The sequence below is a fragment of the Cherax quadricarinatus genome, chromosome 48 (genome assembly GCF_038502225.1).
Source record: "Cherax quadricarinatus isolate ZL_2023a chromosome 48, ASM3850222v1, whole genome shotgun sequence".
Taxonomy (NCBI): domain Eukaryota; kingdom Metazoa; phylum Arthropoda; class Malacostraca; order Decapoda; family Parastacidae; genus Cherax; species Cherax quadricarinatus.
In genome coordinates, this window is record NC_091339.1 from 89,428 (window position 1) to 108,517 (window position 19,090).

A 19,090-nucleotide genomic window follows, 5' to 3' on the forward strand; every position below is an offset into this window, starting at 1 on the left:
AGAAAAACGAAAGTTTCTCTTTTAAATTTAGTAATTTATACAGGAGAAGGGGTTACTAACCCCTTGCTCTTGGCATTTTAGTTGCCTCTTACAACATGCATAGCTTACGGAGGAAGAATTCTGTTCCACTTCCCCATGGAGATAAGAGGAAATAAACAAGTACAAGAACTAGTAAGAAAATAGAAGAAAACCCAGAGGGGTGTGAATATATATGCTTGTACATGTATGTGTAGTGTGACCTAAGTGTAAGTAGAAGTAGCAAGACGTACCTGAAACCTTGCATGTTCATGGGAGAGAAAAATGGAAACAGCAATCCTACCATCATGTAAAACAATTACAGGCTTTCGTTTTACACTCACTTGGCAGGACGGTAGTACCTCCCTGGGCGGTTGCTGTCTACCAACCTACTACCTATATATATATATATATATATATATATATATATATATATATATATATATATATATATATATATATATGTCGTGCCGAATAGGCAGAACTTGCGATCTTGGCTTAAATAGCAACGTTCATCTTGCCATATAGGACAAGTGAAAATTTGTGTATGCAATAATTTCGCCAAAATCATTCTGAACCTAACGAAAAAAATATATTTCACTGTGTTTGTTTAGTATTAAATTATTGTAAACAAACCTAAAATATATTTAGTTGGTTAGGCTAAAATAAATTGCGCTTGTTATAATAAGGTTAGGTAAGTTTTCTAAGTTCCTTTTTGGTGCAAAATCATAAATTTTTACATCAACATTAATGAAAAAAATATATATTTAAACGTATAAGAGAAAATTTTAGAAAGGACTTAATTTTAAATGAGTTCTTGCTAATTGACCAGTTTTACATATTCGGCACGACATATATATATATATATATATATATATATATATATATGTAGGTAGTACATATATATATATATATATATATATATATATATATATATATATATATATATATAATTATATATATATATATATATATACATATATATATATATATATATATATATATATATATATATATATATGTATATATATATATATATATATATATACAGGACTTCTTTAAAGTTATTAGGAAAATTCGAGAAACAGCAAATTTTAATCTATTTAAAAGATATTTCATTACCTCAACGGCAACTTTCAACGCACAGAATTTGAACATACCTTAAAAAATTCTTGTAAACGGCACAACAAATAATAAAACAGAAGATTGCTATTTTTGTTCAGCAATTATTACAATAAAATGAAGTATAACTATTTTCTTATCACGATATGACTTGTTTTATAAGTTTACATATCTATACATACTTGTATAATTTAATACCAAAAGTTATTTGTATTATTTAATACCATGAAATACCTTCTTTACCTAATAGCATGTTATACTTGTTTTTCATAATACCAAGAGATACTTCTATTATAACAAGATACTTGTATTACTTAAATCTGAAAAATGTATTACTTAATACAAAAAGATACTTCCATTAACTAATACTAAAAGAATCATGAATTAATTAATAATATATACCTGCATTATATAAAATCAAGAAATACTTGCATTACTTAATACCAAGAGATACGTTTGCTGATTAATACCAAATTATACGTGTATTAATTTATACCAAGAGATACTTGCATTACTTAATACAAAAAGATATTTGCATTACTTAATACCAGCTGATACTTGTGTTGCTTAATGCTAAGAGTTGCTTGTGTTAATACCAAGAAATACTCGCACTGTTTAATACAAAGAGATACTTGAATTATTTAATACCAAGAGATGCTTACATTACTAAATAACAAGAGATATTTGCATTACTTAATACCAAGATATACTTGTATTACTTAATACCAATAGATAAACGTATTAATAGCAACAGGTACCTGCGTTACTTTTTACCAAAAAATTCTTTTATTAATTAATACCAAGAGTACAAACAGACATTCCAATAATAGCTTACAACACAGAATATATTAAAATAAATCTATTCTTACTGTACAGTGACCGTCTGTTGGGATCACTACGGGGAGCTGCAGGAGAATAAACATGTGAGGGATTAAAATTTGTCCGGACAGCATTGGCTTTCTAGAATGAAAAAGCCTGACCATATATACCAGTATATTTTTTTTTTCATTTGAACCTGAAATAAATTTTGATGTGGGTATAATAATAATAATTATAATAATCATAACAACAAAAATAGTAATCATAATAATACTGACGAAACGTCAACGTCAGCAATATTATTAGCATTATTAGTGATAGCAGTGGTAGTAAAAGTAGTAAGAGAAATAGTAGTAGTAGTGGAAGTAGATGTGACTGTAGTAGTAGAAGCAAAAGTACAAGTAGCAGTAACATGTGTAACATTAAAATAACAGTAGAAACACCTGAAGCGCAGTACAATGAAAAGGAGCAGAAGAAACAATAGCAGTATAAGTAGTAGCATATAAGGAGCAACAATAGCAGTAATAGTATAAGGAGCAGCAATAGCAGTAATAGTAATAGTACAGGGAGCAACAGTAGCAGTAATAGTAATTGTAAAGGAGCAACAGTAGCAGTAATAGTATAAGGAGCAGCAACAGCAGTAATAGTAATAGTACAGGGAGCAGCAGTAGCAGTAATAGTAATTGTAAAGGAGCAACAGTAGCAGTAATAGTATAAGGAGCAGCAACAGCAGTAATAGTAATAGTACAGAGAGCAACAGTAGCAGTAATAGTAATTGTAAAGGAGCAACAGTAGCAGTAATAGTATAAGGAGCAGCAACAGCAGTAATAGTAATAGTACAGGGAGCAACAGTAGCAGTAATAGTAATTGTAAAGGAGCAACAGTAGCAGTAATAGTATAAGGAGCAGCAACAGCAGTAATAGTAATAGTACAGGGAGCAACAGTAGCAGTAATAGTAATTATAAAGGAGCAACAGTAGCAGTAATATTATAAGGAGCAGCAACAGCAGTAATAGTAATAGTACAGGGAGCAACAGTAGCAGTAATAGTAATTGTAAAGGAGCAACAGTAGCAGTAATAGTATAAGGAGCAGCAACAGCAGTAATAGTAATAGTACAGAGAGCAACAGTAGCAGTAATAGTATAAGGAGCAGCAACAGCAGTAATAGTAATTGTACAGGGAGCAACAGTAGCAGTAATAGTAATTGTAAAGGAGCAACAGTAGCAGTAATAGTATAAGGAGCAGCAACAGCAGTAATAGTAATAGTACAGGGAGCAACAGTAGCAGTAATAGTAATTGTAAAGGAGCAACAGTAGCAGTAATAGTATAAGGAGCAGCAACAGCAGTAATAGTAATAGTACAGGGAGCAGCAGTAGCAGTAATAGTAATTGTAAAGGAGCAACAGTAGCAGTAATAGTATAAGGAGCAGCAACAGCAGTAATAGTAATAGTACAGAGAGCAACAGTAGCAGTAATAGTATAAGGAGCAGCAACAGCAGTAATAGTAATTGTACAGGGAGCAACAGTAGCAGTAATAGTAATTGTAAAGGAGCAACAGTAGCAGTAATAGTATAAGGAGCAGCAACAGCAGTAATAGTAATAGTACAGGGAGCAACAGTAGCAGTAATAGTAATTGTAAAGGAGCAACAGTAGCAGTAATAGTATAAGGAGCAGCAACAGCAGTAATAGTAATAGTACAGGGAGCAACAGTAGCAGTAATAGTAATTATAAAGGAGCAACAGTAGCAGTAATAGTATAAGGAGCAGCAACAGCAGTAATAGTAATAGTACAGGGAGCAACAGTAGCAGTAATAGTAATTGTAAAGGAGCAACAGTAGCAGTAATAGTATAAGGAGCAGCAACAGCAGTAATAGTAATAGTACAGAGAGCAACAGTAGCAGTAATAGTATAAGGAGCAGCAACAGCAGTAATAGTAATTGTACAGGGAGCAACAGTAGCAGTAATAGTAATTGTAAAGGAGCAACAGTAGCAGTAATAGTATAAGGAGCAGCAACAGCAGTAATAGTAATAGTACAGGGAGCAACAGTAGCAGTAATAGTAATTGTAAAGGAGCAACAGTAGCAGTAATAGTATAAGGAGCAGCAACAGCAGTAATAGTAATAGTACAGGGAGCAGCAGTAGCAGTAATAGTAATTGTAAAGGAGCAACAGTAGCCGTAATAGTATAAGGAGCAGCAACAGCAGTAATAGTAATAGTACAGAGAGCAACAGTAGCAGTAATAGTATAAGGAGCAGCAACAGCAGTAATAGTAATTGTAGAGGGAGCAACAGTAGCAGTAATAGTAATTGTAAAGGAGCAACAGTAGCAGTAATAGTATAAGGAGCAGCAACAGCAGTAATAGTAATAGTACAGGGAGCAACAGTAGCAGTAATAGTAATTATAAAGGAGCAACAGTAGCAGTAATAATAATAGTACAGGGAGCAACAGTAGCAGTAATAGTAATTGTAAAGGAGCAACAGTAGCAGTAATAGTATAAGGAGCAGCAACAGCAGTAATAGTAATAGTACAGGGAGCAACAGTAGCAGTAATAGTAATTATAAAGGAGCAACAGTAGCAGTAATAGTAATTGTAAAGGAGCAACAGTAGCAGTAATAATAATAGTACAGGGAGCAACAGTAGCAGTAATAGTAATTATAAAGGAGCAACAGCAGTAATAATAACAATATATGTGAGAGTAACACAATAAGTCGTCAAACGAGCCAAAAAAAATGATTTAGAACATTATTATGTAAGTACATATTTATGTTATTTAACATAGGATGCAAATTTAGAATTTTAAAGATATAAAAAAAGCTTTTTTCTCTAATTTAACAGCCTAAGTGTAGCTTAGGTTGTTAAAGTAGAGAAAGAAGCTTTTGACGACTTTTCGGTCCGACTTAGACCATTTAAATCGGACCAAAATGTCGTCATAACGTTCTGTCTCCTATGTGTGTGTTATTTGTACGTTCCACTCACGGTATTGTACCTTTTTGACTTTTTTGATAAAGCTTTTGATTTTGATAATAAAACTATGCAAAGTCAGCATGAATTCAACTAGTAATTTTTTAGATGAAAGAAATACATTAGTTTCGCGAAGGTGTTGATCTACAAGGTGTATACTGAGTCTCTTCAGGATATATGCACAACACTTCGCATGGTTTCTCTTGAATTACCAGCTCTTGGCGCTATATGGTGCTCTTACTCTTAAAGGACAGCTTTACAGTGCTTTATATGACTGCTCTCAAATTTATTGTGAGAGGGTCGAGGGAACTATTGATCAACATTGCCTGTGACTCCTTAGGTGTGTTGAGCTGTAGCTCCAGGGACTATTGAGGATGTTGATCTAGTATAACTTCTAGACTTCTTGAGTGTATATATACCTTCACTTTATATATATCCTTACGTTTGACAGTAAAGCAATTCTGACTGGCGAGGAACACCTTAAATGCAGCTTTAATGGCCCTCAGATAGTAGATAGTCTTTAAGCGGAATTAACCATGTTAATAACTAATTTATAGCTATTTCTAGATTAAATTGCGAAGTTAGACTTATTGTAAAGTTAAACACTTGCATTCCATATTAATTCAGGTGATATATTTATCAATCAACCAGATTTAAAAAGAAAAGAAAAAAAAATAAGAGATTTTGGCTTGTTTTTCAAACTTTATTTTTATATCTATCTATATATCTATCTATATATCTATCTATCTATCTATCTATCTATCTATATATATATATATATATATATATATATATATATATATATATATATATATATATATATATATAATCTTCATCTCAAAATATTCACACGTCTCCGTGAGTCATCATGAGCTATGCACTGTTAATCCTCTTACAATGCATAGCTACATTGCATAGCTTCTGATGACGCACGGAGACGTGTGAAAGATCTTGAGCTGAAGATTTACACCCCTCGTGCTTTGTCTTGCATTATTAAGATCGCCTGTCTGTGACTGTATTGCATATATATGTATGTCATGCCGAATATGTAAAACTTGCAATCTTGGCTTAGATAGCAACGCTCATCTTGCCATATAAGACAAGCGAAAATTTGTGTATGCAATAATTTCGCAAAAATCATTCTGAACCTAACGAAAAAAATATATTTCATTGTATTTGTTTAGTATTAAATTATTGTAAAAGTGTCTAAAACATATTTAGTTGGATTAGGCTAAAATAAATTGCGTTCGTTATAATAAGGTTATGTAAATTTTCTAAGATTCTTTTGGTGCAAAATTATAAATTTTAACATTAACATTAATGAAAAAATATATATCTTTAAACGTATAAGAGAAAATTTTTGAAAGGACTTAATTTTAAATGAGTTCTTGCTAATTGACCAGTTTTACCTATTAGGCACGATATTTATATATATATATATATATATATATATATATATATATATATATATATATATATATATATATATATATGCAATCAATACAATCGCAGACAGGCAATCTTGGCAATGCAAGACAAGCCATGGGTGGGGAATGGAAATCTTCAGCTCAAGTACTTTCACAAGTCTCTTGCGTCATCAGGAGAGATGCAATGTTGCAAGAGTAGCAACAAAAGAAATAAGGGAAAGTTTTCTCAGAGTTGGGGTGAATTGGTGACGCTAGCAAGCCAGCTTCTCTCACATAATGAGAGGCACCGATCCGTCTGCCAACCACCGACCCACTCTTCCCTGTATGGGGTACGGTAGAAGAGGGCCTCCGAGTTTACAGGAACTTGGAATCAGAATATATATATGTATATATATATATATATATATATATATATATATATATATATATATATATATATATATATATATATATATATATATATATATATATATTACAAGCCTAATGGGTAATGAACACTTGTCCTAGAGAAATCAGTACCCTAAATAGAGACCAGAAGTATAGATTGTATATTTCGACCTCCATTAGAGGTCCTCTTTAGAAGATAGATGAGTTCAAAGGAAAGTATTATATAGTAAAAATAAGAGGTGGGGGAGGAGGACACGTATGATATCTGGCATAACAAAAAACAAATACAGTTCGTGGAACCCGCATAATGGGTGGCATTATTCTTGGTGTACAGTGAGTGGAGATGCTAGGCTGGCAGTAGTATAAAGAATTAGATATTGGGCTTAGATATTGGGCTTAGTAAGTGTGTCTTCATAACAAATGTCGAATTTACATCCGATTTCAATTGTACCTCTGAAATATGTAAAGTAAAAGGACACAAGTGCAACTAATGTGACATTTATTGTAGCAACGTTTCACTCTCCAGGAGCTTGATAAAGCTCCTGGAGAGTGAAACGTTGCTACAATAAATGTCACATTAGTTGCACTTGTGTCCTTTTACTTTACATATTGTCGGTAATTCTACCAACTTTATTACACCTCTGAAATAGTTGAGTACTGTGTCATTAGTGTTGATTCTCATACTTTCCTTTTATTGATGCAAGCCATTGTGTGTTAAGTTGTGAAATATATGGCTAAACGTTCTGACCATATTTGATGGATCATTTATTTTCTGTTATGTCAAGTTCAAAATCACGTCCTATCTGCACTATGTAAGCCAAATCACAGCTCTTGCATTGAATGTGATACTCATGGTGTTTTTAACTTCACTGGTGTCATCAAAAACACTTGCAATAAGAATTCACTGTTCATCAAAAACCTTCACACTAAGTCAACTATATGCATTTCTTTAGCCATCATTCTACTTCTTGAAAAATGCCATCTCCAGCCTTTTTTCTAAGGCCCCTCAAAATCTACAGCACAAATTAAACCAAGAGAATAAAAATCCCAGGGAACAATTCTCTGAGCTAAGATACCACTAGTTCATTTAATTAAACCTCAGCAAAGCTAACTAACTGTTTCACATCTGGGGAGCCCCATGAAACTATAAAAAGGAACCTTTCATAACTACATTAGCCATACATTTAGATATAGCATCTTCTTATCCTAATGAAATAGGAAACAGTTTTTCTAGAAAGCACGAAGAGCCACTTAAGTCAGTAACATCAGTCATGTATCATATTCCTGCAAAAGCTTTGATTTGCTTTTCAAGGGGAAGACGGACTGCGACTTGAAAACTTGCAGAACAGAACAAAAATGATGCAACTGATATAGCCTAGACAGTTCAGTTCTATTTCCACATGAAACAAAAATAGAACACATTAACCGGAAATGGGGCAACATACAGTAACACAAAAATAATGGAGTGCACCTATAAATGCAGAGTATTAGAATAAGCACGCATAAAAACAGTACCTAACTTTAAAATTTCGAAAGTTTAATTAGAACTCGACATTATTTCAAAATTTGCTATGAAGAAATATACCAGCACCATGCCTAATATCGAATAAGAAATTTTTACTACCTCTAACCTAGCATCTCCAGTCGACACCAAAGAATACTCCCGTCCATACTGTGGGCTCCACAAACGTTCTTTGTTATGACAAATTCAATACGTGTGCTAGTCTCCTACTTTTTTCTATATATGATTCTTCACCCTCAGTTTCCTGCTGAAGAGGGCCTCAGGTGGAGGTCGAAAATTAAACACAATATGGCACATCCACTTCTGTCCCCATGTGAATAATGACCTCTCTCTCTCTCTCACACACACACACACACACACACACACACACACACACACACACACACATACATATACATATACATATACATATATATATATATATATATATATATATATATATATATATATATATATATATATATATATAATAATGTGTGTGTGTGTGAGAGAGAGAGAGGTCATTATATATATATATATATATATATATATATATATATATATATATATATATATATATATATATGTGTGTGTGTGTGTGTGTGTGTGTGTGAGAGGTCATTATATATATATATATATATATATATATATATATATATATATATATATATATATATATATATATATATATATATCACATATTTGCCATTAATATATCATTTTGTCAATTTACTTTTAAATAAGTTTAGAGAACATCAAATTAATAAATGCCTCTATGAGGCTCTTGTTTCTTTACTTAACTAAAGCAAGCAGCATAAACATCAGTGGGTCAACACTATATAAACAGCTAACATGCTTCAACAAATATTTATAGTTATGAAAAATTTAAATTAATCTAATAACAGTTAACTGAATTTCCTAGTAGCGCTATAATTACTAGTAAGAGTAGTTGTAGTAGTAATATTTGTAGTACTAGTACCTGTGGTATTAGTCGATGTAATAGATGTTTAGTATTAGTGGTGATGGTAGCAATTGTAGCAGTGGTATTATTATTATAATTATTATTAGGAGCAGTAGTAGTAATAGTAGTAGCAGTAGAAGTCGTGGTAGTGTTAGTAGTAGTAGTGGTAAAAAATAAATGTCTTTTCTTTCTCGACATCTTTTACTTGTAATATTTGTGACCAAAATGCTTCGCAAACCTTCCGACATGATTTGGCATAGAAGGGCCGATGACGTATTTACAAAACAAGATGAATAGTGCGGAACTTAAAACTCGCCGTATGAAACCTCGCATTCACAGTAACATCAAATTCAAAGTTGGAAAGCTAGTAAAAATCAAACTCCTGTAAATATATGTTTCAAAATTCGAATGAAAAAGCTTGCTACCCAGGCGAAGCGTTTCGCCAATAAAGATATCCAAGTTTCGCACATTTGTCTTATTCGCCAACTTGTGAATAACGCACACCATCAATGATATGATTCTGGAGTTCACAGTTAGCACAAAACTAACGTTTTCCACATCTCTTCTGAAGGCTCTTTGGATTTTCATTTCTGAACAAATTGAGAGAGAAAAGAATGTGAACATTAAAATGGTATAAAATACCGAATGTGACACTAATGTTCTGGAAGTTGTTGGCTGGAAAGACTTTTTCACAAATGTGGTAAAAAAAAAAAAAGATACTCTGGGGAAAGCAAAGCTTCATTGACACGCAACGTTTAGCTTTTATGAGAGACTGATGGAGGTGTCCTCTGAGCGAAACATCTATAAAGGTTTATTCTGCACATACTGTCTTCCACAAATCTTGACAATGAGATACCCTGACTGGTTCACACAAATATGTTTGCACAAAGCCCACTAAAAGAAATAAAATGAATCCACCAAAATCAGTGCAAACATCGGTGCTATATACAAATAACCCGCACATGGGATAGAGAAGTTTATGACGACGTTTCACTCCGACTAGGACCATTTATAAGTCACACTAACGGGTTATTTGTGTATTGTTCCAGTTAGGGTATTGTGCCTTTTTGTTCTTAAACAGTACCAAGATTGAAAAGTCCTCACTTATCCCTTAACGTATAACCCCCTTCACTTTCACGAAAAATTGTCACCAAAACCATACCGTACTATGGAAACAAATGGAAAAAAACTCATTACTGCTGATTTCAAAAAGAGCAGTTCCATAGGCATACCAAGAGTTCATGAAATCCCATGTACAGGCTGCAATCTGACGCACAGAGGACAAACTAACCGGAATTTTCCAGCATGAGCAATTGAACACAATATATCTGGGATGATACGGTCAAGCAAGTTTGACTGTTTTCCATCATTTCAAACATTTCAGATACAATACCCAGTGGGAATCTTGTAACATCACTCGCACAACAAACTGCACAGTAAAACAGAAAATCTTGAATTGGCTTTAATCTCGTGAAAACTAATTTCAACATGCGTCAAGGGCAGCAACAGCCAGTTGTACTAGTTTTGCTTTAAAAATCGCACATCCCTGCTCGAAATTTTATGATTACGATATGGATGGAAAAGGATGGATTTGACAAGGTGCTTAGCATGGGCCAGTAACCCAGCTGTATTTGCTCCTCAATTCTTATGTTCATGTAGCCAAAGACTCCAATGATTTATTGAGAAATTACATGGAACTGGAGTTTACAAAATACCAGGAAATGATGACGAGTTTACGTGAGTAAGACTGATCGTTATTTCGCAACTAAAATTAAGGAACACAAAGGAGAGTTCTGCCATTTTCCAAGATGGGAAACCTTAGCATATTTATTTCTCAGTAGTAGTAGAGGTAGGTAGTATTAATAACGATACCGAAAGCATAAATAGCATTATAAATAGCAGCATTAGTAGTAGTAATAGTTCAAGAAATAAGATAGCAACAGTAGGCTTATAAGGAGTTAGCAGAAACAGAAAACAATTTTGATAACAGTACTATTTTTAGAGGTAGTAACAGAAACAACAGTATCTCCTGCAAATTGTAGTAGTTGCACTATCATCACTAGTATCATCACCTCTAGCACTGCAACCATCACTATCGCTACTATCACCACAAATACTACCAATAGCAAAAAAGTAGCAGTGTTAACAGTAGTCCTTGCAGCAACAGCAGAAATAACAGAAATAGTTGCACTATTACATTATTAATGCTAGTAGCTTTACTAATATTACTACTACCACAGGTACTACCAATGATTCTATGATTATATTAATTTAATCTGAAATCAAACATCGTAACAGTACCATAACAATAAGACAATAAATCATGCAAAAAAAGCTAATTCGTGTGTTTGGCATATAATATATCCTTTTAAGTTTCTATATTTCACTATGCAAAATTTCTTATAATGGTCAACCACGTTTAAATATCTAGAACCATATGTAATTGCGCAAAAAACGTATAAAACTACATATGACTATGGAGTATTATGAAACCCAATATAATCACACATAAAACATATAACAACATGTAACCACATAAAAAATAGAACAAATGTAATTACACGTACCAATCAAAAAATTAATAAAAGGGGGTTAAAAATCTATTTCATATAATTCTTTGTTACTTCTGTAGCGCAGGAGACAGATGCAGACAGAGGACTATAGTTGTCTCTGCAACATCTGCAACGCAATATATATTAATAAAATACCGGGAACACAAACATGCACTCTTTTACACTGATTTAATTTGTTAGGATTACAGCTTATAGAAAGCACGATGGTCATTATTAGCTGTCTAGATTCTAGACACTAACATCGAAGATATTTTTATCTTTACGAAATGGATTAAATTACACTCTCAGTTTATATACGTTGAGAAAATTGGACCTCTCAGTGTATTTACACTGAGAGAGATATACCTCCACGTGTATATACGCTGACAGTGAGTCTTAATGGAAACACAGTAATATAACAGGTCACAAATATATACCAATGCTTTACATATATAGAAAAGCTCAAACACACAAAAATATATTCACTGGAATACACTGGTGGATAATGGAATAAAACGAGCACATAATTTTCCGTACGTCTGAGTCAAAGTTAACATTTCTGTACGGAAACTTCCCGTAGACGCAAGTTTTTAGTACGTAAACTACTCATCTGTATAAACTTCTAGCACGGAAGCTACTCACAGGGGTACATTTTTAGCACGGTAACTACGCATAGGTGTAAAATCATATTACCACAGAGAGAGATTTCGAAACAAATCATGCGGGAACAGCAATAGTTTTAAATGGTTAAGGAAAACGATCCCACTTACCATATATTTATTGTGTTCTCATACGTGAACTTTTCACTTAAAGGTATAACGAGGTATTCACACCGAACAAAAATCTCTAACGTGGTGTAATAATACTTATACAAAACAAATATGTTCTTACTATTTAGTGAGCGTCTGTTAGGGTCAGAGCGAGATACTGCAATAAAAATGCGTAAGAAAATTTGTCATTTAAATAAAGACATTTAGTTATCAGCACAAAGCAATAAGCTTACATACGATCTACTTAAATATTAAAGAAACAAATCAATTCAGGCATTTAAAACTATGAGAAATTATATATCTATGATATAAAAAAAAAATAGAAGATTAATTGGACAAATAATCATTCATTCATGCATCAAAGTTGAATCACTAAAAACAAATGCTAATGTTAACTTTTAGATGAGGAATGAACCTTTAAGTTGCTAAAACAAAAGCCATGAAGCCTGTAGAAAAGCCCCAATGGATATAATTAAAGCTGAGTGAAGATAAACACAGAAGCAAATAAGTACAAACTATGATTTAATGATAAAAAAATAATTAACTTCACACTTACATAATATCTACGTTTTTAGAGGAATCTATATTTATTTCTAATATTTTTTAATTCAAAAGTAAACTAGTATTTGTAAAGAATAAACTCTATAATATAAATTATAATTTGTCATTGATGATTGTTTAAGTTGGGAATAAACTGAAGCTGGATATCATGATGAGTGAGAGTTAATAAATGTGAGAGAGAGGATGCATAGAATGAAGTTAAATGAGTTTGGATGAACGGGAGCAAAATGAGAAGCAGTTGTGTTAAATGAATAATTTAGGAAAGAAAAGAGCATATAATAGAGTAAATTCATTACGTAGTTTAGAATAAGTGAGATATTAGAAATGGGTTATAAAAACGTTTATGTGTCTGTAGGAGAGGAGACAGTGTCTAGGATGTATTAAATGAATGTTTAGGGAATTTTAATCCTAGAATATATTTAAGTTGGAAATGTGTTTTGAAGAATTTTGCTAATAAACAATGAATTTTTCAAGAATAATAGGATAAATATGCATACATAGACTAATGGAGTACGCAGTGAAAGTTTACTAGAGTTTCTATTGGTAGATAAAATATTAAATTGTAGACTTCAGGAAGTTCATGTCAGAGAAGAGTATGTATGTCAGATCATTATTTAGTTGTAACTGCAATAAGAGGAAGATAGACTTGAGGTATAATAGTGTAAGGGGATAAAAGAGGAATTATTAAAATAGAAAAATCGAGGGTTAGTGAAAGGTACGCACAAGTGTGCAGGAAAATTGACTGAAGCAATAGAAAGCGATGAGAAGATAGAGGTGTGTGAATTGTAAAAAAAAATACCAGAGATGGCAGCAGCTGAAGGGCCATAAGGCAAATAAGGCAATCAGTCAGACAGATAGCAGAGTCACACTCACATACATGGATTCACGAGTAAATATATATATACTACAAGAGTTTAGAAATCAAATACAATATTGGAATTTAGGTTGAGAAGCGGGACCCAGGAGCTTAAGTCCATCCTTTAGCCTTGGCACTAATTAGTGTGTATTTAAATACATAAATTCAAATATACTAAAACATATTTCACACGAATGACTCAATAGTCGCAATCAGTCTACCAAAAAATGGATACTAATTCTTAATCAAATATAACACTTATAGACAAACAGATTTTCGACTGTAGCGCATTCCCAAAAGCACACATACAGAATATTTAAGTTACCAAAAACAAAATACATTTACGTCTAATTTAATGAGTAACAATGCAATGCTAGTTAAAACATTTCAACGGGATTTTAATTATAATCGAACACGTAGAATATACTAAAGATTGGTACAACATTTACATCTACTGTTAATACATATACCATTGCAATTTCTACTACTAAAACTTCTACCACATATTAAAAAAATACTATTACAGTAGTAATAAGCATTACTACTAGTACTAATCCTACCACTATTACAACAACTACTTCTATTAGTACTACTTCTATCATTAATATTACTACTACTTCTGTCACTAATACTATTAGTACTACTACTAAAAATAATAATAAGATTAATATAATTATATACCAAAATCGTTTAAAAAAATTCTCATCTCTGTTACGTCTGAGAATTTTGTCAATAGCCCAACAAGTTACTTTCGGGTGGAGCATCAAGTCAACATCAATACATAACAAACGCTAGTTTGAGAGGGAACACCGAGATAGTGTAAAACTGTTTAAAAACATCACACACGAAGGGTGATTTATTAAAAACACACGGAAATCTACAACAGTTAATATATGGCAAAGTTTGTCTTTGCCAGGACGCTACTATTATGGTGGTATTGAATAACATTGGACGATTTATTGGCTTACTGTTGAAAGACCGTCTGTTGTAGTCAGAACGTGTTGCTGAAACAGGAGAAGGTAGAAAATGGTTGATTATTATAATTATTATATTCAGGGGAAGCGCTCAACCCACTGGAGAATGGGAGGTTGTTAGCACTGAAATAAGGAAGGGAAGGGTAGCCCTTAATTCCTTTAATTAATCAAGCGCTTCCCCTTCATCAAGTCACTTCCCTTGAAGGGAGAAATTGAGAGAACAACTGGAATATATATATATATATATATATATATATATATATATATATATATATATATATATATATATATATATATATATATATATATATATATAATATATATATATATATATATATATATATATATATATATATATATATATATATATATATATATATATATATATATATATACATGTATATATAACAAAGTGATAAATAATTCAAAATTAATTCCATACTGGTTTTTGGAAATTAATAAAATATATGATAACATAGAATCAGTAACGAGTTAAGTGACCATGAAGGTAAAATGAATAAAGACGCTAATTAACACATCCTATCTGGAGCATCAGTGCAACAGAGATCCTTAGAGAGTGATCTTTGCTTCAGTCGTTTTCACAGTTTAAATAAATGGTTTCAAATAAGAACTAACATCTAAAACAGCAAAACAACAGTCGACACGATATATATTCAGAAGAATCTGGATAGGCTGGAAGAGTGATCACATATTTGGAAGTACATAAGCAGAGAGAACCGCCGATAGAACCGCTCCTAGAATATGGAAACAAAAAGTCTAAAATATGTAAACGAATAAGAAATGTTGGCATGTTCCCATGATATGTTAAAACCACCCTACGGCACCATTAAGCAGAGGTAATAGGCAATTTACTTTTATAAATTAGGCCTACTGACCTATACCCTAAGTTACCTTTATCGTTATCTGATGGGCTTCCGTGAAGATTTGCTCAGCCTACGAGCCTGACTCATGGAAAATAATGCATTTCCAATCCAGCGTCAAACAAGTGTATAATGTGGTTTTAAAGTCACCAGCAGAAACAAAGGAAAATACTTCGAAGCCATGTAAAATGGTTTCGAAGTCAATATAATTCTAAAGACACACTGTTCTGGTTAAGGTATATTATTAAGAAAACGTTGATAAAGTCTTTGATGGACGAAACGTCTAGTTAATCAAATACCATAACTTTCATGTTGTCTTTTATTATCTCGGAATGTTCTTTAGCCTAGCTGCGAGTAGCGAACTTATTTAGCATTCATTTTTACAGTTTCCCTATGCTATATAATTTTATACATTGTTTTATGTAGTAGTTATTACATTATTAATGTATTAATATATAATTATATTGTCATTTGGGGTCTGGAACGGATTAATTCTATTTATGGGAAAAATTGCTTTGGTTGTCGTCGATTTTGGTTGTCGACATCTGGAACGAATTTAATTCGAAAATCGAGGTTCCACTGTACACCTGAAAAAAACAGTGACAGTCTGTAGCATTGTTATCAAAACTTCATATTTAACAGGCTGTTCATTTTTGGTCACCAAATTAAGTAAAATATGAAGCTACTTTTGAGAGGATTGAGAAAAGGGGAACAAAACTCATAGCTTCCGTTAGAAAGAAAAACCATACGAAAAAGAAAACTCGAAGCACAATATTTTATCCTTTATAAATAAGATACTAAAAGATCTTATTCATACCCTAGAAAGACTACATTTGTTTAGTACACCTATATATAAAGAACTATTTTAAATGATTATATAATATTTTAAGTTGTTAAATAAATATTTTGAATGATTATATAACTATTTTAAGTGATTATACCTCTTCAAGGGGGCTCCTTGACGGTGGTCAGACATGCACCATAACAAACAACACTCTATTAAACCGCTCTTAAGTTTGTGGCCATCTTACCACAGTTGCCATACTCGGGAGACTGTGCTCTCCCATCTCCGCATCGGCCATACACGCCTTACCCATGGGTATCTCATGGGATGACACCCTATTTTTTCTCTGTGAGGTTTGTCGGGTCCCTATTTTGGTTCTTCACTTTCTTGTGGATTGCCCGGTTTACCAGCGAGCTCACAGGTTTTACATCCAATGACGCCGCCACCCTGCCGCTCCTACCTTATCTTCCCGTCTTGCAGACGGTCCTGCCTTTGACTTACAATCACTTTTTGACATTTTGTCAGCAACTGCTTTACTGTATGAACTTTGACACATAGCCCGTAGCATCCCTTCCAGCCCTTTTCTGCCCTCACCTCTGATCCCCTCTCCACCCAGCTGTTTATAGCCCCGGCTCTATTTTCTGCCCCACAGCACTGCATGGCCCTTGTCGGTTTAGAGCTTTCTTTGATTATAATAATTAAGAGATTACATAACCCAAGAAGTTAAGTAAGAGGTGCAATACTAATGTGAGTAAAATAAACTAGAGTCATAGAACGCTGTTAGAGACCGACCAAGCCCCTCTAGTTCCAAGTGCAGAAACAATGCGATCCTTTAATAACCGATAGAAAAACAAATTAACAGATTTTGAATTCAACCGTATATCATTCAGAAGCAGACTGTGGCTACTGTAAACCTGATATTAGTTCAGAGACTTTCAAATATGATCCGTTGAGCTTGGACTACCTAGGGCATAGCAGTAGATGTACAAGTAGACTATAATTACTCAGCATCTTATGTTTACATAAGAGTGTGACGCACAGGGGTGCCTCCGATACTCACTTTATTTAAAGTTCGTCACTCTTGTTTGATATTCCATCTGCGTTCGTGTATCACACTTTTAACTTTTCTCTAATTGTGGTCTACTTGCCCATGTGTCATGGAGGGGAAACAGGTGAGGATACAGTAGGTGACGTGTATGGTACATGATGATTATAGGAATATGGACTGAATAGTGAGTGCGTAGTTTGATGGAAGGTGTCAGGATTATGGTTGTATAAGGCTAGAGTTATTGTTCAAGTGTGGAAACGAAAAGGAATGGACCTTCAGGTGGATTTCTTGTGGGCTGGGCAGGAGGTAATCTAGGGAAGGAGATTTCTGGTGGCCGGATTTATTCTCTTCATTGTTCCCTCTCCCCCTCCTCTTTCTCTTTTCTCCATTTGTCGATAATTTACTCACTCCCTCAAATATGCCTCATCCTTTCCAATTTTGTTCCAGCCCAGGTATGATTGCTTGCTTTTATGTAACAAAAAAAAAGAATCCTTCTTTGGGAGAGGTTAAGAAGAATAGGATTTATGAGAGGAACGCCATGTGGGGAAGAGAAAGAGCTGCTGAGTGTCCTGGGGCTCATGTGATTTTAGTTACCAGTACAACACGTCATGACTCGGTCTGGGTCGTCAGCAATGGTCGAAAAGGCAAAATGGCCTCATAAACGTGCGGCACTCACTTCATGATATCCCAGTTAATCGATGCAATATCCTGTTATATTCTTCATTACCACTTTCTGAATTAAGATCCTGTCTTGTGCTACTTCTGACAAGTGAGTTAGTCTGACTAGGTGTCATTTATCCAGATTTTATTTAATGTCTTCCGAGAAATTGTCACATTGGACCCCAATGGAAATAAGTCACTCTGTCTGACTTTTTTGGGTTATCCTAGGTTCTCTACACATATGCTGCTATGTATGATAATTCTATGTAACTGTATTTGTGTATACCTGAATAAATTTACTTACTTACTTACTTATTGTCATTTGTACTTTAGCCTCTTATCCCGTGAGAAAGACACTCTTTCCAGCGAAAACTTTGTCGCAACGTTTCGACCAAGACCGGACTTTATCAAGTATGATACTTCTGATACTTCTAACTTTATAAAATATGATATTTGAGAAAGTCCAGTCCAGGTATGATACTTGATAAAGTCCAGTCTTGTACTAAACGTCATAATCAGGGTTTCACTGCATAGCGTTTCTCTCACTACCTGTCGATTTACGTCTACGTTCATCCTCTTCTGTTCAGTCAGTGTCAACGTTTACTTATTGTTTCTCCTACTCCCATCTTATTCCTCCTGTTCTAATATCAGACTCCTGAAAGCTACAGATCATTAGTGATCTACCTCTTCCTCATATTACCTTTTCTTCCAAATTTCATCGTCTGTTCTTATGAGTTACTTTGACAATTCTCTTTTCTCCTGCGCCGGACAGTCTCGTATAAGAATCTCAGCAAGTCTTTTCTTCTCCCTTTTC

At 33.4% G+C, this 19,090-nt stretch overlaps 1 protein-coding gene across 1 annotated transcript in view; it reads right to left on the reverse strand.

Moving 5' to 3' along the window:
* LOC128696123 (uncharacterized) overlaps positions 1-19,090 on the reverse strand; it is a 127,016-nt gene that overhangs the window by 37,603 nt on the left and 70,323 nt on the right. The window contains exon 6 of the mRNA XM_070094790.1: positions 1,660-1,748. Within this exon, the coding sequence (XP_069950891.1) occupies positions 1,660-1,748 (89 nt within the window). The remainder of the gene's footprint in view (positions 1-1,659; positions 1,749-19,090) is intronic.